We start from the raw sequence: 27859 nt of genomic DNA on the forward strand, positions 1-27859 counted from the left end.
TATTTCCTCCATTGGTTCTAAATTTCTTACTACCATTTGATAGTATGTAGGAAGAAAATAGAAAACAAAATAAAACAAAATCCATGTATATTTTTTCCTGGGAGCATTGCTTATTCTCAACTTACTTGTATAAATTCGGTATTCATTCACTTCTGATCAATCAGAATTATTGGTTATTTACAGAATAACCAAGTGATAAGGTTTGCCTGTTGATTAACAGCCTCAGAATAAAGCTAGTGATTTCTAGTCCATCATACTCTGACCAAGGATAAATCATTTCTTTAGCCTTGAGTATCATTTCCAAAAGTAAGCTTTGCTTGTGAACAATAATAATAAAAAATAAATAAAAGAAAGAGGAAGAGAAGAAAGGAACTCAAGAGAATACAAGAGAGAAAAAAATAGGAGAAGAAAGAGGGAGACTACCTTATAACAATCATCTAAAGTACTACTAAGCAGCAAACTTTCCTTAGGTTATTTACCATTTTTATTAGTAACTTCAATTGTGTCCAACACTTTGTGAATCCATTTGTGGTTCCTTTACAAAGATAGTGCAGTAGAAGCCACACTTAACACCATATGCCAAGATAAGATCAAAATGGATCCATGATTTAGGCATTAAGAACGAGATCATAAATTAGAGGAACATAGGATAGTTTACCTCTCAGACTTGTGGAGGAGGGAGGAATTTATGACCAGAGGAGAACTAGAGATCATTATTGATCACAAAAATAGATAATTTTGATTATATCAAATTAAAAAGCATTTGTACAAACAAAATTAATGCAAACAAGATTAAAAGGGAAGTAACAAACTGGGAAAACATTTTTATACTTAAAAATTCTGATAAAGGCCTCATTTCCAAAATATATAGAGAACTTACTCTAATTTATAAGAAATCAAGCCATTCTCTAATTGATAAATGGTCAAAGGACAACAGACAATTTTCAGATGATGAAATTGAAACTATTTCCACTCATATGAAAGAGTGTTCCAAATCACTATTGATCAGAGAAATGCAAATTAAGACAGCTTTGAGATACCATTACATACCTGTCAGATTGGCTAAGATGACAGGAAAAAATAATGATGAATGTTGGAGGGGATGTGGGAAAACTGGGATACTGATGCATTGTTGGTGGAGTTGTGAAAGAATCCGACCATTCTGGAGAGCAATCTGGAATTATGCCCAAAAGGTCATCAAACTGTGCATACCCTTTGATCCAGCAGTGCTACTATTGGGCTTATATCCCAAAGAAATACTAAAAAAGGGAAAGGTACCTGTATGTGCCAAAATGTTTGTGGCAGCCCTTTTTGTAGTGGTTAGAAACTGGAAAATGAATGCATGCCCATCAATTGGAGAATGGTTGGGTAAATTTTGGTATATGAATGTAATGGAATATTATTGCTCTGTAAGAAATGACCAGCAGGATGAATACAGAGAGTCTTGGAAAGACTTACATGAACTGATGCTGAGGGAAATGAGCAGAACCAGGAGATCATTATACACTTCAACAAGGATACTGATTCTGCCTTTAGTGTACCAGCTGAATATAATCCTTGTTTATTCCCAAATTATCAAAAGGGCTATACTATATTGCTTTCAGCTATGCTTCAACATATTCCTGAAATATCTTTTCCATAAGCCTCTTATTTATTAACTATACTAAGCTAGTTTATTATGCTAATATGGAAATATTATTTTTAATAGTGTTAGGGACCAGAAATCATTAACATAAGTGCAATGCACTATACTGTACATCTCCCAAATACTACTACATCCAGAACCAGGAGATCATTATACATTTCAACAACAATATTGTATGAGGATGTATTCTGATAGAAGTGTATATCTTCAACAAAGAGAAGAATTAATTCAGTTCCAACTGATCAATGATGGACAGAATCAGCTACACCCAGAAAAGGAACACTGGGAAATGAATGTAAACTGTTTGCATTTTTGTTTTTCTTTCCAGGTTATTTTTACCTTCTGAATCCAATTCTTCCTGTGCAACAAGAAATTTAGTTCTGCACACATATATTGTATCTAGGATATACTATAACATATTTAACATGTATGGAACTGCCTGACATCTAGCGGAGAGGGTGGAGGGAAGGAGGGGAAAATTCAGAACAAAAGTGAGTGCAAGGGATAAAGTTGTAAAAAATCACCCATGCATATGTACTGTCAAAAAAAGTTATAATTATAAAATTAATAAAAAATTTAATAAAATTTAAAAAATCACTTCTAAAAAAAAAAGTTAGTGTAGTATTTGTCATTCATTTTACAGCTGAGGAAGCTGAAGAAAACATGGTTAAGGGACTTGCCCCAGATCATATAACTAGTAAATATCTGAAGTGACAACTAATCTTAAAATCTATTGACTCTCTCCCTAACTCTCCATACACTTTGGCATTTGATTACACAGGCTTTTAATTGGTAGATAAGAGAGGGCAATGAACTCTATCTTGATATATGCCATGAACATTTTTGAAATCAAAAGACATTACACTCATGTTAAACAATATGGCCCTCTTGTCAACAGATGACAAAAACAAGAGGGTGACAGTACCCAGACTAGAGAACTACATTTCTGATCAATAACCAGGGAGGGTTTTCTGTAACCAGAGACAGTTTATGATGTTATTTAGATAATGTTTACAAAAACTGATCTTGAAAAGTGATGGGAGTAGGAAGATGGAATCCTTATCATATTAAGAATGTTGCTAAAATGTTGTAGAACTCAAAACACAAGTTGCAGTTAAAACTAAATAACAAATTCACATTAACCTGAAATGTTCAATGTTAAAAACTCAACACCTTTACAAATGATCAGATGATGAGTCATCTCATTTTATGAAGTAGCAATAAAAGTAGGTCTTTCATTTTCCAAAGATACTACTGGCATTCAGACCAGATGATTAAAATAAAGGGGAAAAATAAGTTTTACATTTTATCAGGGGACATTTTATTCTGGTGATGGCATTTTTGCCTCTACAGATTTCATCTATCAAAAGAAATTTCTCCACTAGTTGCTGTCAAGGTTTCAGTTATTCTCCATGGCCTCAGAAAACTATGACTTACCTTATGAAAGTTTCTGAAATAAGCTGCCTTTTCATCTGGAAATTTTTCAAGCCTTCTAGGTCCTTTACTGGATGCTTTCTTGAAAACTAACCAGCAACGTCTGAAAATCTGTAAGGAAATGAATGAATTCCATTAGTTTTTTTTGTTTTTGTTTTTGTTTTTTTTTGCTTAAACAGCTTATTAGCATTAGAAACCTGATTTGTATGGTTCAATTAATCCATTGTGAAGAAATTCCAATAAAAGAAAATTACCTTTGATAAAGAATGCATTTTTTCTAAAGCAGCAAACTTTTGTCATTTTTTGACATGTTCTTCATTAAAAAACTTTTTAAAAAAGGTTTTTTTCTTTTATAAATTACCTTTTATGAATTCATAAAAGCTTAAATTATTTTTTCAATATGTTGCCTATTGTCAACTTAGTTATATGAAAGTACCTGTACATTTTAATCTATCACAATACAAATATAGCATTTATTTTCAAACTACTTTACTGGTAGACAATTCTCAGTGAAATATTTCATTTTCACTGGGAGTAAATGAAATTCATAGGTAAGATTCAGAACTTCCTTATAACAAATTTTGAATTTAGTTTTTATCTTGATTATTTCCTATCTTCTGACATATGCTCTTGACTAGCAAACATATAAAAGTACTCTTATTACTTGAAGATAGGAATCTAGAAGAAAAAAAGCAAGGCATACAGCAAATTTGCTACTTGGACAAGACAAGGATCTGCTAATTATGACATTTTGTATTATATCATAAAGAAGCCAGTGCCACTTTGGGGCATTTTGAATTGTTAGAGTTATTTTTCCTTATGTTTAACTAAAATTTGCCTCTCTGCAAGTACCCACAATTTTTCCTAATTACATCTGGGCCCAACCAGAATAAGGTTAACCTATGATTCCAAATAATAGCCTTGCAAATACATTCTTTTGTAGTTATGGGAAGTCCTGGTGGGAACACTGCCTTTATCTACTTAAATTCCAACCCTTCTCTAATTTATAATCATAAAGATTTAATTTTCTGAATCGGATAAGTTAAGTGACTTTCACAGAAGCATTTCAGAAAAACATCCCACATCATAGTTTTGAGTATGGTCAGAACCAAGATAAGAGTTCATCAGAGCTATAAATTTCCTCTATTCATATGGCTAACATTCTACTACGTCTTAATTGCATCATCTAACTCTTCTCAACTTTCTGTTAAATCTTTTATTTACATAGTTACATTATTTAAAAAAAACAGAAATGGAAGACCTACATTTATCCTTATTACATTAGGTCTTATTCAATTTGTCCCATCATTCTAATGGGTTTGCCTGGATAATAATTATGACATTTTATATATCAAATAACCTCTATAGTTTTATAACTCACAAGAGAACAACATGTCATTTATGTCTTCCTCCAATGCACTGATAAAAGGAGTTTCCAACAATTCAGGATATCACTACTCACTCTGTTAATTTTAAATAAAATTGTGTTTTTATAGTCACTCATAGCAACTCTTATAGTCAAATTACTGACCACTTCAGATATCATAGGTTCTATATTTGCATCATGATACTGGTACTTAATAAATTCAGTTTAGCAATCTAGCTATTATATTATATATATGTATATATTACATATCATATATTTGTATATATATATATTACATATCATATATATGTATATGTATATATGTATATGATGTTATTTGTTTCCTTTATATATAGATTATTTTCACCAACTGGAACAATGTTTCAGACTCTAATAGAAAACTAAGTATACTTTATCTACATTTCCAAGTCCTACTCTTTAAGGCTTCATCCTTTTCTCTGAGACTGACTTTCTCCAGTATGAAGTTTAAACTCAGAGAGCTAAAAACAGTTTGAGGAAGACTATCTTAGGATATTCATGTCAAACTCAAGTATAAATGGGTGGGATATGTATGCAGGGACACTAATTCCTACATATGAATCAGTGCTGCCTATTTATAAAACCACATATTAAAGTTTGTGTATGTTCTGTTTCATATTTATTTATTATAGTAAATATTTTCTGATTATATTTTAATCTGGTTTGAGTAGAACTTGGAATCAATTTATCTGTATGTTTGACCCCTATACCCTGGGACATTACAAAATTAAAACATTGATACACCTTTACAATAAGCATCTTCTCCATCCTAATTCTTCCTACTTATTATCTGTTTCCTCCTTATGATGGGTTTCTTTGTTTTTCCCTCTTCTTTTTATTGGTGTATATTTGACATTTTTGTATGGTTTATTTTATGTGGCAGGGAAGGAATTGTATCCTGATTTTCTTGAAAGTTTCTTCAAAGTCTTCTCTGATTTCTGGGGAAAAGAATTCATGATTTTTCTCCTAAAGAACAGGTTCCATCACTCTTCCACTTTCATTCATTCATTCATTTTTTTTCCCAAATTCTCCAAATTCCAAACACGGTAAGTTAGGTCACTTTTATCCCTAGATAATGTCATATCTGTTCCCTTTTTTTCATTCACATACTCATTAACTTAGTTTTAAGTACTCATAACTTCTTGTCTGGACTCTTGTAAAGCTAATCTCCCTACTTCCATTCTACATTCTTTTCAATTTAATTTCACTATAGGTAGCAAAATAATCTTATTAATCTCTGAGGTTTGACCACAAAGTATCTCAGGTTTCACCATATGATCTTCTTGCTTAAAAATCTCTATTAATTCACTATTAGCATTCAGGAGAAAATACAAACGATTTATCATGACATTCAAAATTCTTCACTATCTGACACCAATATAAAGCTCCACACTTATTACAGTTTACATAAAAGCTAGATTAGATTTTATCCTAAACTCAATTTCTCCAATCTTTTCTTTAACATGTTCAGCTCAGCTACAGTATTCTTCATCAAATCTTTTCTGATTTCCCCAGTTGTTGATGTGGACTCTCTTCAAAGAGCCTTATACATGTTTACCTATATATATATATATATATATATATATATATATATATATATATATATATATATATATAACTTTATATCTGCCTACTTAATGCACATAAACTATCTTTTTTCTTTGAATATTTTAAATGTATTTTTTATATTTATAAATAGATGATATAAAATGATCATAATATGTTATTAAAGTATATATTAAGGAGTTAAATTTGAAATGTTTACAAGCTAATATAGCAGTGAATATTCCTTACAAAAGTCCATTAAGGAAAACCAGATCAATTTTAGTTATATGGAAATAAGGATTTCTTAATAAAAACATTATAATACAAAAGAACATCACATCATTTTATATGCACATTCTTCACCCTATGAATGTAAACTTCAGGGCATAAAGTGTTTCATTTTTCACATGATAGTTGCTTAAGTGGACAATAAATATCTGCTGAATTGATTCTGAATGGAATTGCTTCACAAATACCTAATCTTAATAGATCTGAACATTGTGGGGGCATATAAGGCAAATTAAGTAGTCACTTTCTATTTTTTACTTGAGAAGGTCAACTATAAGTCAGATTTTCCCCCTCTTATTTTTTCTTCTGAATATCTGGCCAGACACCTACAGTTCTCTTCTCTTCTTTCTTTGAGAATGAAAAACAAAACAACAACAAAAAACAGATGGGTGCTTGGGGCACAGGTCTCAACATATAATTTCCTCTCCCTGGCATCAGTTCTTCACATATCTATCTGCTTTTCCTTTCTACCCCAAATCTCCCCAAACCTCCACTATAAATCAGACTTTGTACAGTTGTCACTACCTTTTAAGAACAATAAAGCAAGTGAATTCATTGATACAAATTCATATGTATATTGCTATTTAAGGTTAGCTTAAATTTAAAAAAAATTTCAATGTAAAATGATTCTAGGACAAATTGATCTAAGTTATTCTCAAAGTTATATGATCTAAGTTATAAGTTAAAAGCTATTCATTAAATAGCTTTTTTCCAACAAGGAATTCTGCAGAGTGTGTGTGTGTTATGTGTATGTTATCAATCCAACAATGTTCTGTATTTGATGAGGTAAAGTTTAGTTTTGGGGACTCCTGGCATGGGAACCAAAAATATGATAAGGTTTAGGTTTTGGGGTTCCCTGAACCTAGGGAACAATATGATAAGGTCTAGATTTGGGGAACCAAAATGAGATTAGGGTTTCTGGTGGTCAAAGAGTTAAATGATAAGGTCTAGTGGCAGGTTTGGGGTTCAGGTAACCAAATGGAGAGGTTTAGCTTCCCTGCAATGCCTTGGGATTTGGCACAAGGGTAGGGAGTTTTTGGGAACCCCCTTCTGGCAGCGCAGAGATTTTCTGTAAAGGAATTTACAAACCCGAAAACTTAGATTGCTAAAAGAGGTTTATTATAGGGACTGGGAAGAAAGGTTAGAATGATTCTCCTTAGGGAAATATGTGAGGATAAAGAGAGGACAGCACTGGAAAAGAATATTATTCCAGTGGACAGAGGCTTCCTTGGCATAGCATGACATAGCCCAGCATGGCATAACATGGCATATTTAGAACCTCTGGAAAGAGAGGATTTTAAACTGGCTCTTTTATAATAGGAAATTTGGCTACAAGCTGACTGAAGGGTGGGGGGCTGAGGGGGGTGGAGGGGTGGGTAGAGTCCCAAGTTGGCTTATCTGCAAGCTGGGTTTCAGCTTGAGCTAGAATTTGAATAGAACTGAATGAGTTTCTTTAATTCAATAGAGTTAATTTTTTTGTTCAGGACTAAATCAACCCTATTTAGATAACAGAACGAAACTGTTTGTCTTGTTTCCCTCAGACGGGGTTCCTCACTAAGGCAGAATTGAAGATTTTCTCCTTCAAGGAGTTTTAGAGTTTCAGGGTCCCTTCTTCATATTGACCAATTAGAAAAGACTGGGGGAGTTGATCTAAGCCAGGCTGAAAAACGTCAGATTGTAAGTCTCTATATCCTTCTTCCACTCAATTTTTCTCACACTTACCTTTTTTTAATGTAGCATAATAAAGATAAAATCTCTTGATGAAGGGAAATGTGGGTGCTAATTATTTGCTTAATTGAGCCCCCTTTTCTCTAATGTGTTGCATTTTAAGGCATGATCAATTATCCTATTTTCTTTAATTTTACAAACTAAGAGAAACTTAAGAGTAGAAAAAGCACTTTGAAGTTAGAAGATGCCATTTAAATACTGTCTCTGATCCATACAACCTTTATGATTTTAATCAATCTTGGACTTCAGTTTCCTCAACTTCAAAATGCAATTAAAGACTAGTTGATTTGTCCAGAAGTGAGAATCATCATATAATGTGTTTTCAAAATCCTCCCTCATTACCTCTGTCTCTTGATATTTCGAGCTTTCTTCAAGACTCAGCTCAAATTCCATCTTTTATTAGGGTCTTTCCAGATTCTTACCTAACTAGTAGAGTCTTCCTCTCTGATATTATTTTCAAATTTCTCTATATATCACATAGAGGTCATATTATTTGCATGTTGTCTTCCTCAGTTAAAGTGTAAGGTTCTTAAAGGTAGAGATTATTTTTATGTTTTCAACTCCTTGAATTCTTAAGGATGAAAACATCAAATGATTTATTGGAGGTGAAAAATTCATATAAGCTGGTGTATCCCTGAAGATGAAGAGCAATGTTGCTTAAATTTATTAGCCAATAGGATCAATGAGTACTTTGGAGAGTAAAAGTCTATAAGAAAATATGATGTATAATGAACACATTTTGGTCCATGTAGTTAAAAAATGTTAAGTGGAGATTTCCATAATTTTCCTTGCACAAATTCAAAGAACTGTTGATTCTCTTCTAATTGTATTGTTTTCAATGACTACTAGTTGACAAAGTCACATTATCCCAATGTGATAAGGGATGATAAAGGAGATGATAAATATATATCAGAAAATATACATCAGCCATTGGAGAAAGAAATTTCAGAGTGAATCATATCAAATTAGCTCACATATAGACATGGAAGTGTATTTATTTTGCTAATATGCACATACATTTTATTTGTGAATTTACTATGAGGGAAATTATATGGTTGACCTTTATACCATAACCATCTTTTAGACTTAATAGCAATTTCAGGCCTATATATGCCAAAGAGTAAGGAGAGACTTTTGCTTTTAAAGGAAAAAAAGAGATTCAAGAATGTGGAGAGCTGGAACTCTGGAGAAATATACTTGAAACAAGTTGTTAACTCAGTGGAATTGATGAGATGATTGTTTTTTAGTTTATATATATATATGTGTTAGAGAACTGTTACATCACCATACAAAGTATAGTATGGTGACGTAATAGTTCTCTAAGTTCACATATAATCAGTATGCTGTAATGTTGTAATTACAATAAGGTATATAAGGGCTAACAAGGACTGGAAGATAGACATTCTATCTTTTATCATTCTCCTGGTGGCTCTCTGCTTCCTGCACTAAGATCAGACTGGAGGACCTGCAGAATGCTGGCAGAGAAGACTGGGTCAAACTATGACAGACACAGAAGGGGACAATAAAGACTTTGGACTTTATTCCTGACTATTCTTGATTATTCTTCTGAGACCAAGGTTGATCCCAAGGCCCTCCAGAAATCTAGCTCAGACATTACACAAGAATTTCTGTATAGGCCTAGACTTTCTGGTCCCAATGGGCAGTATGCCCAATGGACATGAAAATGATACTAGTTTTGAAGATATAAGACAAGGTTTTGGATTGCACTTCAAAACAATATAGGTCTCTGTAAAGCGCCGAAACTCTGAGCAGATGCACTTAATGTAAGATAACCTAGTGCTTGAGGCTAATTACCAATTGGACAATTCTTTATTAACATATGCTTGGAGGATGACCCTACTCAACTCTATGCTGGCTCTATCTGTGGGTGTGGAGAGAGAAGGGGAAGGGATGTCAGAGGGTGGAGTAGGACAAGCAGGATCATTCTTTAGTGGTGGAGAGAGAGAAAGGAGGTATGGAGATTCCTATATCTAATCCCCTGATGGCAACCCCAAAAAAACCAAGAATAAAGACTTTTGCTGATCCTGACTTCGGCTGATTCTAAGATATCCAGAACACTACAGGTCACTATGACAAGTTCTTTACCCCTTTTCTGCCTGTATCTCTGCTTATTAAATCAATACTTTTGGCCAGTTGATTTTTAAGTTAGTAAAATTATACTTATTTCTATATCCATAGTTAATCCTTCAAGTATGGATCAGATGAGGATTTTTGACAACAGAATTAAAAACTGATGTGAATCTTAGGAGACAGTTTTTCTCACAGCAGTAATAAAGGCAAGATTTTAGATATCTTTTTTTTTTTTTTTCCTGAGGCTGGGGTTAAGTGACTTGTCCAGGGTCAGACAGCTAGGAAGTGTTAAGTGTCTGAGACCAGATTTGAACTAGGGTCCTCCTGAATTCAAGGCTGGTGTTCTATCCACTGCCCCACCTAGCTGCCCAAATTTTAGAAATCTAATACAATAATATGTGGCTACATGACAAGTCACATATAATATCTGAATGCTATCTGAAAATGTGTATGCAAGTTTCAAAGAAAAAGTAGAATGAACTGTCAGATTTTATAAATCAATTTTCAAAAAAATATTTCTAATAATAAATACATTTTAAGTTTTAATTTTGTTTAAAAAGGAAAGAAACATTCCTTTCTTCTAAAAGAACATATAACTTACATATTACTTAAAAATAAACATTCAGAATATAGTCTAATTGGAATTGTCACAATATTCTCTGTGATTTATTAAATATATTATGTTACTTTTGTACCAGGTTCCTCAGATTTTCTTTCAGTTCCTGACAGTCATCAATGAACTGAACCAAAGACAAACATACTGTCCATTTAATTGATGATTAGTATTAGTATTAGTAATCATGACTAGAACCCTTATAAGTAGAATGAGTTTATCACAGAAGTCATAAACAACAAAAAATAATAAACTTTCAGTTAACAAATAACTACCATATTTACTGCAGAAAAAATTATATTTTTTTATTGCTTCATAAAGCTATTCCACAAAAACCTAAAAGAAAAAGACACATGTAACATTCTCCACAAAATCAAAACAAAACAAAATAAATATTTCAATTGGATTTACACAAATGTCAAAATCTCAGCTTTGTTTTGATGAAAAATAATAAATACTCAATCAAGTTCACATACCAATATGTGATAGAGACAAGACTTAAACTCGGCTATGGAATCTGGTCTCTATGTACTACAATACATAACCTTTTAAATGAAAATCAATTTTTAAAGGAAACTAAAATAATCTTGACAATGTTTATTTGAAAGGGAATCTAATTTTGAAAATCTATAAGTATTGCACAGTAAGCTAAATAGATCAACATATTTTAAAATATGGCTATCTATTCATCTTGTCAACTATTTACATAATATCTGAGGAAAATGTATTTTTATTGGTTAAACTAAGAAGGAACTTGAAAAAAATTATAATCTGATTTTGACATATTTCTGTGGGTCAGATATATGTAATATGTTATTTTTCAAAGAACATCAGATTGAAAGTCAGATGGTGTGAGTTTTAATTTCAGCTCTCAAATTTCTCCCATGTGTGACTTCAGATATGTTGCTTAATTTAGTTAACTTTCTGTTTCCTAGTCTCTAAAATAAAAAATCAGGCCAGAGGGTCTTCAAAGTTTCCTTCAACTTCAAATATTATGAATAAGAGTTAAACAAATAAGAAAACTAATGAATTAAATGTGTCATACAATCCATAAATTTGTAAATGTACAACAAATTCAGAAACCATCTAGTTTTATCTCCAATTTTATTGATGAATAGTTTAAATAAGGTCACAAATAATACGTTTCAGAATGTGACAGAGAAGATTAGATTTCCTTTCTTTCCAAGCCCCCATTAATAATATTTCATCTTTTTCAATTACAAATAAAGATCATTTTCAACATTTATTTTTATAAGATTTTGGATTTCCTTTTTTCCTCTCTCCCTTTCTCCCCATCCCCTGATATAGGTGCAATTATAATAAACTTATTTCCACCTCATCATGTTGTGAAAGAATTAGAATAAAATGGAAAAAAATGAGAAAGAAAAAACAAAGTGAAAATAGTCTGCATTCAGTCTCTATAGTTTTTTCTTTGAATGTGGATAACATTTTCTGTCATGAGACTTTTGAAATTGTCTTTAATTATTTTATTGCTTAGAAGTCTACCCAAATTGAATAACCTACAATGTTGCTTTAATTGTATACAATATTTTCCCTGGTTTTGCTCACTTCATTCATCATCACTTTATATGGGTCTTTCAGGTTTTTCTTAAATTTCTTCCTGCCCATTATTTTTTATAAAAATAGTATTCCATAACATTTACATGATTTATTCAGCCAATTCCAAATTGAAGGTGGTTATCCCCTCAATTTCCAATTCTTTCCCACAACAAAAACAGTTGCCTTACAAGTGGGTTCTTTCCCCTTTTAATGGATATCTTTGAGATACTAATTTGTTAGCAGTATTAATTTATTGAAGTAATATGGATAATTTGATTGTCTTTTGGCATAGTTCCAAAATGTTCTCTAGAATGGTTAGATTAATTCACAACTCTACTAATGATATATTGATTTCCTAATTTTCCAACATCCTCTCTAATATTCATCATTTTCCTTTTTCTATTATAGCAGGCAATGTGATAGGTGTGAAATGGAACCAAAGAGTTGTTTTAACAAGCATTTTTTAATCAATAATGATTTAAAGCATTTTTCATATGACAATATAGTTGTAATTCATCTAAAAAGTACCTATTGATGTCCTCTGACCATTTATCAGTTGGAGAATGACTTGTATTGTTATAAAATTGACTCAGTTCTCTATATATTTGAAAAATAATACCTGTATCAGAAACACTGAATGTAAAAAAAAATATTTCCCATCTTTCTGCTTCCCTTATAATGTTGGTTGCATTGGCTTTGTTTGTGCAAAAAACTTTTTAATTTAATGTAACCAAAATTAGCTATTTCACATTTCATAATTTCTTTGTCTCCTGATTGGTAATAAATTCTTCCTTTTTCCAGAAAATCTGATAGATAAACTATTGTTTCCTGTCCTAATTTGCCTTTTATGTCTAAATCACTGGACCCATTTTGATTTTATTCTTGCTATACATTGTGACACACTGTTCCATACCTAGTTTCTACCATATGATTTTCCAGTTTTCCCAACTGTTGGTGTCCAATAATGAGTTCTAATCTCAGAAGCTTTGGATTTATCAAATAATAAATTGACTGTTGTCTTTGACCAATGTGTCTGTGTACTTCATCTATTTCATTGATCCATTACACTATTTCTTATCGAGTTCCAATGAGTTTTGATGATGTCATTTTACAATATAATTATAATATAATATAATAATATAAATTTTTTTTATAATATAATTTTAGTTGGCATGACCAGGCCACCTTCCTTTGCATTTTTTATTACTTTCCTTTATCTTTTTAACCTTTTGCTCTTCCAGATGAATTTTAATATTAGTTTATTATTTTCTTTAGTCAATTTTTGTGTTTCCTTTTTCAATTTCTTGATATTCTCTTGCATACCCCTCATTTCTTTTCTAATTTTTTTCATCTTTCTTTCCAGTTAGACTTTCAAAATAATTTTTATGTTCTTCCAAGAGGGCCTTTTGGGCTTGTGATCAATTCATATTCCCCTTTGAGGTTTCACATGTAGGCATTTTGCTCTTTTCTGAATTGCTATTTTGTTCTTCCCTGTCACCACAGTAACATTCAAGGTCATGGTCCTTTTTTGTTTCTTGCTCAAAAAAAATTGTTTTTGCCTATTTGCTCTCTTTTAAAGTTAAAGAGCCAAGAGTGGTTTGAGCATTGTATCTTCAAGTGGTTTGTGACTTGCTCACTGAGCTGGAGGAGGGGGCTAGTCTGACCTAGTTACACTGTTGTTACCTGGTTTCTGACTCTGGCAATTTTCCTTCTATGCTAGGGTTGAAGGTTCCACCACTGACTTGCAATACTACTGTTCAGTTGAAATAGGATGAGGGTCTTGATTGCTGATCTATGCTGTGGCTAAGAGCCTTCTACTAGCTTGTCTAGATACCACCTGTGCTATGTGCTAGGCTGTATCCCCTTTTCCCCCAAGTGAGACAGATCTTTCCTGAAGTCCTCTGAGGTAAATTTAAGCTACAAAATTGTCTCACTCTATCTCTTTGTAGGTTCTATTGCTACAAAATCTGTTCAGAGGCTTGATTCCAGATTTCTGAGATTCTTGCTCCTGAGGCAAACTGGGAAAGGTCAGACAATTTCCAATATTCTCTCTGCCTTCTTGGCTTTTTTAGATCTCATTTCAAATAGTCAATGCTCTGATTGTTGTCTTTCCTAAATATATATGAACAAAGTACATAACATAAAGGAGAGAAATACTATATGGTTATAGAAAGGCAAGGTGGGGTAGAGAGAAAGTTCTACTTAAAGTCAGAAAGATGGGTTCCAATCAGTCTTCTAAAGCTTAGTAAGCTTATTACCTCGGCTATATTTATTAGGTTCCTAAATCAATAAACAGCTTTAGTCAACTCCCTAGGAATGTTTCCTGGGTATTCTTCATTCCAATCAAATCAGCCCCCTCTCCCCCTATCCTATTGTTTCTAATAAGTGTAGTGATGAAGCCTAAAACTGAACATAATATTTTGATAAAACATTCACTGGTGCTGAGATGAGAAGACTATAACTATAACAAATGATAACAGTTGACATGTATATAACACTTTGTGTATAATTTCTTATTTGTGTCTCACAACAATCCAATGAGGAAGATTTATGAGTATTATTACCTCCATATTATACATGCAGAAAACTGATTTGGCAAGATAAAGTGACAGTGCTTGAGGTTACCCAGAATGTAAGTATCAGGAATATCAGGAATGGGACTGAAAACTAAGGATGAGGAATAGAACTGAAAACTAACACTTCTTGATTCCAAATCCAGCCCTCTATCCAGTGTACAAGACATCCATCAACAAACACCCTTAGCTGTTTAGGAAATGTTGGAGTAGAGATAAACTAGAGAGAACGGAGAAAAGAGACAGAAAAAAAAAAGAAAGAAGTAGAATGAAATACAATAACCCTCATTGGTATCATGTCCCTCCCCCTTTAAATATATCAAGTCTCATATTTATATCATAACAGTCTGCAGTGAAGAATGTATTTAATGCCAGATGGTGACTCTTGGCAGCTGTGATTCAACTTATTTTGTTAAAAGAAACAAACTGCATAAAAGTCAGGCTGGGACAGTATAGATTTTGTATAGTCAAAGTCAACTCAAATTGAGCATGAGTCAGCAAAGAAGGTCTGTGTCTGCAAAAGCAAACTAAGTGCTGAGAAGTTTAAAGCAAACAGGGAAGTGATCATCCTTCTCCTCAGCACCAGTGAGTGTTTTATTAGAGTACTATGTTCAGTTTTAAGCCTCACCACTAGAGCATTATATGGGCAAATTGGAGGAGTTCCAGAGAAAAGCAACAAAAAATGACTGACTGAGGGCTTGGGAAATTACTCCTGAGAGGAAAGGATAAAGAAACTGGGTTTATTTAGCTTATAAGGGAGAAGGATGTGAATTTGTCAAGTGTAGGAAAGGGCACTGGGAGAGTGAGAGGGGGAGATCTCTTCTGTTTTAATTCACTGAAGTAGAGATACAAATGCTCTTCAGATTCATGACCTTGCAGGTGATGGTGTAAAGCAAGAATCATTTCTTTCAAATCTCCTTTGGCTCTGGAGGTCATAGAAAAAGGGATAAACCATTTGGTTCTTTAGCAATGGAACCCATTGCTTTCTAAACTTTATATTTTCCAGAAGACAGTTTTCATGTTTTTCAGTGATTGGCAACAATCCTAACAGCTTTAAGTCAGGACACTTTACCCACCTCATTTTACTTTCAGTCTCTTTTCCACAACTTGTATTCTTAGCCTGCTAAGTTGGGCTTCCAGATGTCTTCAAATGCTCAGAATCTCTGAGTAGCCTAGACTTCAATCGATAAGCTTTCATTAAATGCTTACTATGTATTAAATACTCTCTAAGCCCTGGAACTACACAGAAAGGAAAGTAAGAAAATCCCATTCTTGCCCTTAAAGAGTATATCTATTAAGGGACACAATCTATAAATAATTAATAACATACATAATTTATACAGAGTAGACAACAATAATTTGAAATCAGCAGAGGAGAGGTGGGATGAAACTAGGAACTTAGGGAGCAGTACATAGGCCTCCTGCAAAAGGTGGTATAATATTTGAGTATTGAATGGAGTTAGGGAAACTAAGAGGCAAAGATGAGGAACAGAGTATTCCAGACATGGGAGAAGCTAGTGCAAAGATACTGAGAAAGGAGAGTGTTGAGCTTGAGAAAGTGTAAATAGACTGGATCACAGATTGGTGTAGAAAAAAATAAGGTATTAGAAGGCAGAAACAATAGGAAGGAGTAGGTTTTTATAAAGAGCCTTAAAAGCCAAATAGAGCAGTTTATGTCTGACTCTGGATATGAAAGAAAGTTTGCTAAGCTCTTTGAACAAAGGGATAACATCATCAAAAGTGACCTTTAGAAAAATAACTGGCAGCTGATGTAAAAGAGAGAAACTTGATGGCTACAAAAAGATAGAATTCATACTTCAGTCCTAGCTTATTCTTCTGTAGTCTATTCTCAGCACCCTCACATGTAATTGTTTAACTCAATGAACACTAATTAAACACTTAACTGCATTTCAAAAACTGTATTGGATAGCAGGGATATAAAATAAATTCAAAATAAAATGAATAACAACAACAAGATAAATAGTCCCTGCCTACCAAGAACTTTCAGTCTACCTTAATGAAATAACATTTATTTGAAATAAGAAAAGGTAAAATATAAAAAAAAGAAAGTTTTCTAAAGAAGGGGCAGTAACAATGGGGCAATCATAAAGAATCTCATATGACACTTCAGCTGAGCCTTGAAGGGAATTAAAGGTTCCAAGAAATAAGATTATTTTTATTTAATAAGAGAATCTTTTTCTTCTTTTTAACATGCATTCTTCCACAAAAGGAAAAGGTATTATAAGTGGTTCCCAAATTTATAGAATTTTGATTAGCTATTTAGAGTTATTTCTGACCTTAAGGGTTTTATGCTATTGATGTCAATCAATCAAAAAGGTTATTAAATTTTTACCCAGCACTGACCAAGGCATTAAGATAAAAAAGCCAAAGAATGAAACAAGGCTGATTCTAGGGAGATTTTTAAAGAAAATATTGAATAGGGAATTTTTAGTATGTATGAAATCATAAGATATGGAACAAGACAGAACATTAAAATCATCTTATCCCCACTCTCTCTTTCTATAGATGAAAAAATTGAGGCCAAGAAATGTTGTTATTTTCTCAAGATTACAAAAAGTGCAAATAGCAAATCTTAAATCCTGGGCTTCTGAATCACAATTCAGTGCTCTTTCCACTATTTTACACAAGGGAATGATCAAATGAGTTCTTGAGATCCTTTACAAGCTTAGAATTCAATGATCTATAGTAACAGTGAAGCTGAAATAGTAGTAACAAGTTGCTATTTTAGACTTGTTCCTTTGATCACATTACCACAATGAATCAAGAAAGGAAGTGTATCAAGGAACAGTCTTTAAAGATTTTTCTATTACTGTTTTGAGTGAGTCAGCCTTTATTTTTTTATCCTATTATAAAATTCATATGAAGTTACAATGATAGATGAAAAATACAATAATAATGCTTGGAGTCATGAAAAAAATTACATAATCTAGAAAACCTTACTTAATTGTAGAAGAACAATTAGATATCCTTTTTTAAACAATGCCTTTCTTTAGCTAGAATTAAATCCATTAGCTTTCTTGAATTTCACAGGTGAGTTGAATGACACAATCAATCAGCACAATTATATTATTACTTATCTACTAGAACTGGAGTGGCCAATATAGAAGACCTGTCCCATTTACATTTAGAGAAAGATTAAAGGCCTTTAAGCTTTAATCACATACTTAGCCCTGATCTTAGTTAAGCTCCCCAAAATCTTTCCCAATTAAAATTGTTTTTTCTTCCCATGTCAATGATGTCATAAACCCCTAATATCTCATATTCTTTCTAATTGGTTTTGCTGCACTTATTTGCCACTGTATTTAGCGTGGAGTAAGAAAGAGACAGAGAGACAGAAATAGAGACATAGAGACAGAGATAGAGACACACATAGAGACAGACAGACAAAAACAAACAGAAACAGACAAAGGCAGAAAACCAGAGAGAAAGAGACAGAGAGAGACACACATAGAGAGAAAGTGTTAAAGAGACTCAGAGAGAAGAAACAATTCCCTCCTGTAAATCTTTAGAAGCTTATTGTATTCTGTCAGATAGTGAAGTAAGAAGCTCATTGGCTGGGAAGGTTAGAAAATCTGGATTTTAGTAGGAACTCTGATACATTGTTCTGTGTGGCCTTTAGCTTCTCAGGTCTTCAGTTTCCTTATCTATGTGCTCAGGTCGTATCTTAGATCCACTTCTGAGATAATTTATATATACTGTAAGTTTTTTAAACTGCTTTACATACAATATTTCTTTACATCTTCACAAGGATCCTTCTTGGTAAGTGTAAAGGTAACATGATTCTTGTTCACATGAGATGTGAAAACTTGATTGATATTTTCCTACAGCCTTGTATTTAATAAACACTTAAAGATTTTATCTATCTATGTATGTGCCACAGCCTCACCTTGAATCCAGATCTTTCCTGACTCAAATCCATGGAGTGTCTTCGCCTTCTAGACTTCAATCTTGAAGGAAGTGACCCAACCAGAATAATTTCACTTTAATTCAAAGAAATATCAATTAGCTGTTTTCTACATACAAAATGCCTTTTGTATCCTCAGAGCTTAACACAGTGCCCTGCACTTAGTAACCACTTAATAAATGCTACACTCGCTAAAGATCAAAAGACAGATAAAATGGTTCTCTCTTGGAACTCAGTATAGTAAACAGAAAGGCTAATTATTCTCAATTAATTAATAATTAATTAAGGAAAAGAGTAGGTTAAATTCAGAAAAATCCATCCAAAGTATTATGAAAAAAAAATTAATGACAGATTGAACTTGGGGGCAGCTAAGTGACTTCAGGGGATGAAGTGTGAGCCTGGAGTCAGGAAGAACTGAATTCAAATTTCGTCTTAGACATTTACTAGCTCTGACTCCAGTGAAATCATTTAACCTCTGTTTCCTTCAATTAGGAAATTACAAACCAGTCCAATTTCTTTGTCCAAGAAAAACCCATATACAATATAGCCCATGAGATCCCAAAGAGGAAGAAAAGACTAAACAACGACTTTTACTAGTTTAATGCCAAAAGCATTATCTAGTTCAGTCTTGAACAAAGGAAAGGATTCCAAAAAATGGAGACAAGAGAGAAGGAAATTTTTTTCAAAGGATGGGGATGACATAATATAGAGGAAGGAATGGGGAAAATTATAATGGGAGATAGAGAATGGTTCACTTTGGCTGGAATATAGAATGGCGGTAGGAGGAAGAGAATTGTTAGAAATTATATATAATACTTTAACATTAGCAAATCACTTAATAATACTTTCTCAATTTATTTTCATGACAAATCTGGGAGATAGGTGGTATTATTATCCCTAGTTTGCATCTGAGAAAATTGGACAAAAGGAGTTTAAGTGACTTCATCAACTTTACCCAGCTAGTCTGAGCCTGAATTTGAGCTGAGATCTTCCTGACTCCAGATCCAGCACTCTAATCACTATACAAACAGTTGGCTAGGATTGCTGAAATTACAATGTATAGATCCTCAAATTACAGAATTAGTAGTTTATATTTCATTTTTAGACAATGGGATACACTGAAGATGTTTAAATAGAAGAATGATATGGTAATAGTAGTGCATTAGAAAAATATGAGTTGGAGGGGAAAAAAAAGAAAATGAAAGCTGGAAAACCTTTAGAAAGTTACAAATTTTACAATGCTCTAGCAGTAATATAAATTCAAATAGAAATGGGAACACCAAACCATATAGAAGAGCTGCATATTGACCTGGAAAATTCTATGTTAACCATATGTATGTTTTTATTGCACTGCATTTTGTTAAATATTTCTAAACTACAATTTAATCTGGCTCAGGCAGCACTTGAGAGTGTTATCTGCTGCCTGTGTTACATTTTTGATACCTTTGTTCTAGAGATATTTTTACATTAAGATAGAGAAGTAGAGAGGAGGGCTTGAATGTGGGGAACTGATTGGATGTGAAGGTCAATAGAAGGACCAAAAATAACTCTTAAATTACAAGCCAGGCAGATTGTAAGAATGACATTACACTGACCTAATGCCTGAATTTCACATTTCATTCGTGTGTGTGTGTGTGTGTGTGTGTGTGTTGTGTGTGTGTGTGTGTGTGTGTGTGTTGTGTGTGTGTGTGTGTGTGTGTGTGTTTGTAAAGGTTTTCCTCCTCCCCCAGTTTGGGCTTGCTTGAATTGTTCATGCTTCTCCCTTCCATCTCTTAGAATCCTTGGATTCCTTCAAAATACATCTATTCACTTCAAGCACCAAAAGCACCTCAGCCATCTCTTTGTACATCTTTCTAATTCGCCAGCTACTAGTATCTGAAACCACCCTGAATTCTTTTTGTTTATATGCTATATAAATTTGTATTGCACATTCTGTCTCTATTATTAGAATGGTTGATCCTGAAGGCAAATGCTTTTTATTATTCATTTATTTACTTTTGTGGAATTTCAAAGCACTTTATAAATGCTTGATTTATTGATAGTCCTTGAGTTATTCCAATGTATATTTTCTATTTTAACCATAAGCATATTTTTCACAAATGTTCCATTCCAGCTACATCATTATTATTTACTGTCTTTTCTTTAACTGTCCATTTTAACTTTTGACATACTATTCTTCTTAGATGGAATACAAAATCTCTTTCTTTTCCTACCTTGCCTTTTCATAAGCCCATAATTAAATCTTACCCTGTCAGTTTTTTCTGACCACTTTTGTCCATCATACTTACATTCATTACACATTTTCTTGTACTGGTCATAGTCTTTGTGTGTGCATTTTATCTTATATGCCCAACTATTATGCTAACTTCTTGAAGCAAGGGGAAGATTTCTTTTTATTTTCCATAGTAACAATAATGATGTTTTACACAGTTTGGATATTCAATAAATATGGATGACTTTTTTTCTGTAATGTTCTAAGTTTCAATGATTTGAGGGAATTAATATAAATTTCAAAATATCCAAGTTACTCTCAAAAGTATATGGTTAGATATTTCTTTGATGAATGTTCCCTACCTAATTTTTTCTTTATTTATTCAGAAATTCCCAAAGAGAAAAATATGCGTTTTAGGCAAAGTTGCCAACTATATCTTTGAATGTCATATTTAAAAATCCAAATTCATTTAAATGCATTAACTTGACCTGATTCCTTTTAGTGTCATCATGTTTAGCCTAAGGAAATTTTTATAAAGATATTTTATGATTCTTTAATATGAAAATCATCGTATGTTCAAAATTTTCATCAGTTTTTCTGTGTAACAACCTCATATCCAAATGGCCTAGAATACTAAGTACCCTGAAAATATTGTTGAATGAATCAATAAATGATAATGTGTGGCTAGATGGGTAAAAGTTAGACTTGGAGTCAGTAAGCCATGATTACAAAACCTGCCTCAGACACTAGCTCTGTGATCCTTGCCAAGTTATTTAACATCTCAGTCAGTTTCCTCATTTACTAAATTGAGATAATAACAGTATTATCTCATAGGTCTGTTGTGAGGACCAAATGTGATAATATATGTAATGTTTTACAAACTTGAAAGCACTAAGTAAATACTATTATTATTATTGTAATGAAGGATTTATTCTGGTAATAAGGAAACTTATTAGAATGTAGAATTCGTATCTCTGGTGACACTGCTTTAGTTGCTATATTATTTCCTTATTTAGGATTCTATGTTGACTATCGAGGAAATACCACTGTTGTTTTCTGAAATGTCAGAATTTAAAAATATTGATAAAGATTTATGCTGGTAACTACTTAAGGAATAAACTACAAACATGATAAGTCCTGCATATTACATTTGGTAGATTGATGGAATTTTCACAGTAGACTAGACCTTAAGAGTTAGATAATTAACTCTTCCATTGAATTCAATACTTCTCTCTAAAACAATTCAAACAGATACCTATTTGGCTCTGCTTGAATGATTCAGATGATGGAGAGTTCACTAATTTCTCAAATAGCATTTAGAGGATAACATAATTTGCCAGAAAGTTCATCCTTATTTTTTTCTTAAATCTCCTTTTCTATCATTACCATCCACTTCGGTATTCTGAAGCAGCAAAAATTTGCCCACTCCCTTCAAATATTTAAAGGTGGCTATTATTTTTCTATTGTCTTATTTTCTCTAGCCTAAATATTCCTATTTCCATCTGATTGCTTACCATCTCAGGAAAGGGGGGGGACAAAGAAAAGGGAAGGCATAGAATTTGAAATTCAATACTTTTTAAATGCTATACATTGTTTTAAATATATAATTGGGGAAAATAAAGTATATTAAATAAGAAAAATAAAACCTTCCACTTAGAAGGAAAAAAAAATCCTCCCTTTCTTTCTTCTGGCCATTTTTCAGATAACATGATTTCTAGATCCCATGCCAGTTTGGTTGTCCTCCAGGCTACATAGAGACTAAACATCTTGGAAACATAATATTGCTTTGTTTTCTTTTCCCTTTTTTTCTGGGAATGTTGAAATTAGAAAAGTTGAGAAATAATAAAACAAGGGAAACAAAAATCTTATTCTTGTATCATTTTTCAAGACTTCAAATGTCTATGAATATGTACAGCAATATAAAGAGAAGTATAAAAATGTTATAAATAAATAATCATTATAAGTTGGTGCATATGCATTTTGGTCCAATTGTTTTTTTTTTTGTTTGTTTGTTTGTTTGTTTTTTTGTTGTTGTTTTTAATTTTGCAGGCAAAGGACATGAAGGATATTACTTCATGTTAAAGTAAAGCAAAAGTTAAGCATGCTACTATGGGTTAAATAGAACAGGGATAACATTTTAAGGAGGATACATACCAACTAAAATCACTAATGAATCTAATGAATCAAATTCCTTAAAATGAGCAATATCCTTTTCTTTGACAGAGGAATCTACATCATTTCAAGTCCAAATATTATTATCTAAAGTAATAAAGTTATAAAGTAATGAAATTATCTAAAGTATTTAAAGTAAAATTATCTAATTACTCCTAAAAAGCAAAAGACAAACAAATAATGCTTTGAAAAATATGAATATCAAATGTGTCAAACCTCACCAAGGTGGGGGGGACTAACTGAATTTTTCGCCTTCAGACTCATTTCAAGACAAATGAGATCATAGAGAGAAGTACATAAGCTTTCTTCCAAAGAAGCCACCCAGGAGTTTCTATCATTGTGCTCACTTAAATAAACCAATGGCAACATCATGCTTAGTACAGTGGTAGTTTATTTAGTTTAACTACATATTATATATACATATATGTATATATATACATATATACATATAAATATTTTTGTTTAATAGCTTCCTCATGCTATTAACATCCTCATGTTGTGAGACTGGAAAAAAAAATTAATACCTTACTGCTTAAGTTTTAACTCAGTGTTTTGTACATAGTCCTTAACTGGTAGGTCCTTAGTCAACTATTATTGGCTAATTGTTAAAATACTTGTAATACAAACCTTCTATTTTGTAAGGCTAAAAAGAGAGAATATTTGTAAAACACTTGGAAACCTTAATTTGACTTATAAATATGGGCTATTTTTATAATTATTACCCCCTTCTAAGAATAGTAAAAATTCTAAAAAGAATTCCAATAAGTACTCTTGTATATAGAGGCCAAAAAGCCTCAATATTACCAAAATGCTTGTATATTTTCAGGTACTATGAAAAGTAGTAAAAAATGTATTGGGAGTATATTCACTGGAGGATATTCATTCATTTGCTAATTCAACAAATATAAATTAAGTATCCACTATAATACATGTTAAGGAAAAGACAACATTTAGATAATATATGATCCTTGACCTTAGGGTGCTTAAATAGAAAAAAAAAATAAAAATTAGATCAGTGTAATGCATAATAAATTCAAGGATGATATAGAATTCATCAAGCTAATTAGGTGACTAATAATAATTTAAAGTGATGCTGTTAAAAGTTAAGATTTATTCTGAAAAAAATTAAGATCTTACTTCAAGGATTCATTATTTTATCAACATAGATATAAATGTTTCATAATAACTTTCTAGGGAAAAGGTACACATGACAAATTTTTAAGTTTCCTCTATATTATTCACATTGTATACATCATTTTTAAAAGTTTAAACAATCAACGAAGTACCAATTTAAGCTCTATTTGTAGCTTTTATGGATTTCTGAGGTACTCTCTGTGAAAATTTAACAACTATTTCTTAAGAGGCAGTTATCTAACACCTGGATACAACTTCTACCCACACAAATCATACCTTGTCCTCCTTTCTACATCCTATTTTCTGTTTCTGTATTCCATTATGCTTGTAATTACACTATTTTTTCACCTTTGATTCCTAGAGAACTTTCCTTTAATGTTCTACTTATATATTCCACAGTAGTCAATGTCTTCAAAATTTCATATGACTTTATCTGCCAAATTATACTCTCAAATGGGTTCAAATAAATTGCAGTCTCTTTGAAGAAATGAATCACTACATTTTGGTCTTTGTGGCACCAGGTATAATGTACATATACAAATATATGTATACACATAAAAATGTGTGTGCATACATATACATATATATATACATTTATATATATAATATATACATATAAATATATATGTATATTACACATCCCTATAATATTTATTAAAGAAATCCCCTTCACTAATGCTGATTGACACTGTTGTACAACTTGCTGATAATCAAGGAGCACAGAGAGGTTAGATGAATTGTTTACTCATTTACATTGTTTACACAAGTATATTTCAGAAGCAGGACTTGAATCCATCTTTTTCCCTCTAAATTGACTATCTACACATCTGTTTCACATAGATAGTAAGTGCTTAAGAATTGTTGGCTAAAATGAGTTAATTTTAAAGTGGTTTCTGAAAAAATTGCTAGGATGGAAAAACTCAGTAACCTATAAACAACTTGCCTAAGAACCCTGTCCAGAAAATTCAAGATTAAAAATGTATAACCTGACCATGGACCTATCCTTGAGTCTTTTCCAGCTTGACAGGTTCTGCCAGGGCTTGTGCTGTGCTGACATAGCCTTTGAGAATCGAAGGTCACCTTCATGTCAAGAAGTGGAATAATGATAGCTGCTATTTTTGATGGAGCCAGAATCCCACCCTTCCTTTGCACTAGGATTTCCCTCCCCTCTCCTTTTATTTTACATTCTATTTAGGATTCAATTTCCTTGATGACTTGACACCATGGTAAGTACTATTAATACAAGTTCATAGAAGGAGACAAATCTTTGTCAAGACTCACTTCATTTTGACAAGCTTCTCTTCATGGCATATTTTAAGAAATCATCTGCCACCTTAAACAGAAGTTACTCCCACAAACTTGCAGATCACTTGTCGTTTATAAAATTGCCTATTCTTTAAGAATTTAACTCTTTACTTTAGTTGCTGACTCAGAATTTTTCTCCCATGATAGGTTTTCTTAAGTGTGTTTTCTCCTTTAACAATATTGGGAAAAACCTGGTCCAGCTGACAGTTGTAATGATTTGCACTGTCATTAATGGTCAGGCAACCTGAGAAAGTTAATTTTCTGTAACCTGGCTGAAGAAGCAGCCATCTCTCTTGGGGAGGAGTGGTGAAAAAACATCTCCTATCTTTTACAGAGTTTGTGACTGAGAAGAACAGCCACTGAAGTGTCACTGATGGAATTTTTTTGCCAGGTGAACCCATCAAATTCATGGCCCAGAAAGGTATTCTGAATCATTTTCATTTCATTATTCTTAGAAAAAAGTTAGCTACCAGTTCTTTCAGTTAAATTCTACCTAAGAAAAAAGGCAAAACATTCTTAAAATATATAAAATATATTCAGTTGTTTTATTAATGAGAACGAGGAATTCATAATATCAATAAGTTACTAGAAATTTTCATTTTAAAAATTCCAGGCCACAATTTCCACACCATCTAAATACTAGGTATATCACATGAAAAGCTCTTTAATGCAGACTTTCAAGATTTGGAATTTATTTACTTAATCAAATATAAATTAATTAGATAAAAATATATATTGAACCACCAGATCACTTTATAAATATTCTTTGACAAATACTATTTATGCTTGTTTAAATTCATTCAGTTCAACAAAACATTTATTAAATGTTTTCTATGTGCAATATTCTTCATGAGGGTTAGGTAAACAAAGGCAAGAATAAGACAAGCAATAATACATTTATCTAGTAAATTATATTTGTTATCAAGGAGTTAGTCCTAGCAATTAGGGTAAATAGAACCTATGGACATGCTATGTTCTTTAAGGCTTGAAGGGATTTAAAAATTCTGGGAAGTACAATGAGTATTTGCAGAAAGAGACAGGCAATGATAATCTGTGTTTAGTAGACAATTTGGCTATGGGATTGAATGTATGAAGGGAAATCCTCTAAAGATAGAGAATTTCTATTGGAAATGAAATACTAATTAAATTATTGAAAAATTTGATTCTAAAAGGTCACTACATTTTGATCAATATATATATGTCTTTCTTTGGCTACTTTAAATTCCTGTATATACTTTAAAGTATAATAATAATTCTTTAAACTTTTAAAGTATAATAATGCTTTTTAAAATATTCTGCAATTCATATTTTATATATACACATTCATATTGCAATTTTCCCTAATAAATCTAGTTTATTCTGAATGAAGTATAGCTATGACTCAGGAATTTGTGATCTTAAAAGAATCAGAACTGCAAGTGACCAGAGATAATAAAGAATTCCATTGTGGGTGCAAGCAAACAGTGGAATATTGCCATTGATAACATATTCAAAATGTGGCACAAAATGACAGTGTCACTAGGAAAAGAGATATAATAGTCATGTAATAAGGATGAGAGAAAAATTATGCTTTTCTATTATCCAAAAATATTAAAAAAAATTAAGGAAAGGCATTAAATGTTGGAATGATTCTCATGATTTATGGGGGAAAAACATGGTCCAGAATCAAATAGGATAAAAGAAGCCAAAGAGGGTTTGTCTGGACTGGCAGTCAAAATATTGTCTCACCACATTTCCTTACTAACCTAGTTTTCTTTCATAGAGGATACATATTAAACTAGTTGCTAATATATTTTAATCACCTACCATAAATTTAAAGCTACTTATATGATCTGGTAAGCACTATTAATTATATAACCAGTTTAAAAAAATTAAGGTTGTTTTTATTTGACATTAGAGCATAATTTTTACTTTGCAGTTTTTTCACATATTGTTTAAAGTTCAAGCATCCACTATATTAGAAAAACTCCAAATTCTAATCTGTATTTCTTTCTTTTCATTTTGACACAGTGTTATAGATAAATCAACATCCTATAAATTATATCTCTTTCTCTTTTTGAGCATGAATTACTTGGCAAATGTGCCACATAGACACTAATTTTAATATAATTCCTGTTTTTTTTAACTAAAATAAGGGCTGTTTTTATTTGTTTTCATTTAAAACAAAAACATCATTATTCAAATCTATTAATATGTATTAAATGCTTATTAAATTAAATACATATTATG

The 27859-nt window shown here is 32.0% G+C and overlaps 1 protein-coding gene across 1 annotated transcript in view; it reads right to left on the minus strand.

The window, feature by feature from the left end:
* Window positions 1–27859, minus strand: part of DOK6 (docking protein 6) — a 681307-nt gene that overhangs the window by 416871 nt on the left and 236577 nt on the right. The window contains exon 2 of the mRNA XM_074274156.1: window positions 3083–3190. Within this exon, the coding sequence (XP_074130257.1) occupies window positions 3083–3190 (108 nt within the window). The remainder of the gene's footprint in view (window positions 1–3082; window positions 3191–27859) is intronic.

This window comes from Sminthopsis crassicaudata, chromosome 1 (genome assembly GCF_048593235.1).
Source record: "Sminthopsis crassicaudata isolate SCR6 chromosome 1, ASM4859323v1, whole genome shotgun sequence".
Classification (NCBI taxonomy): Eukaryota; Metazoa; Chordata; class Mammalia; order Dasyuromorphia; family Dasyuridae; genus Sminthopsis; species Sminthopsis crassicaudata.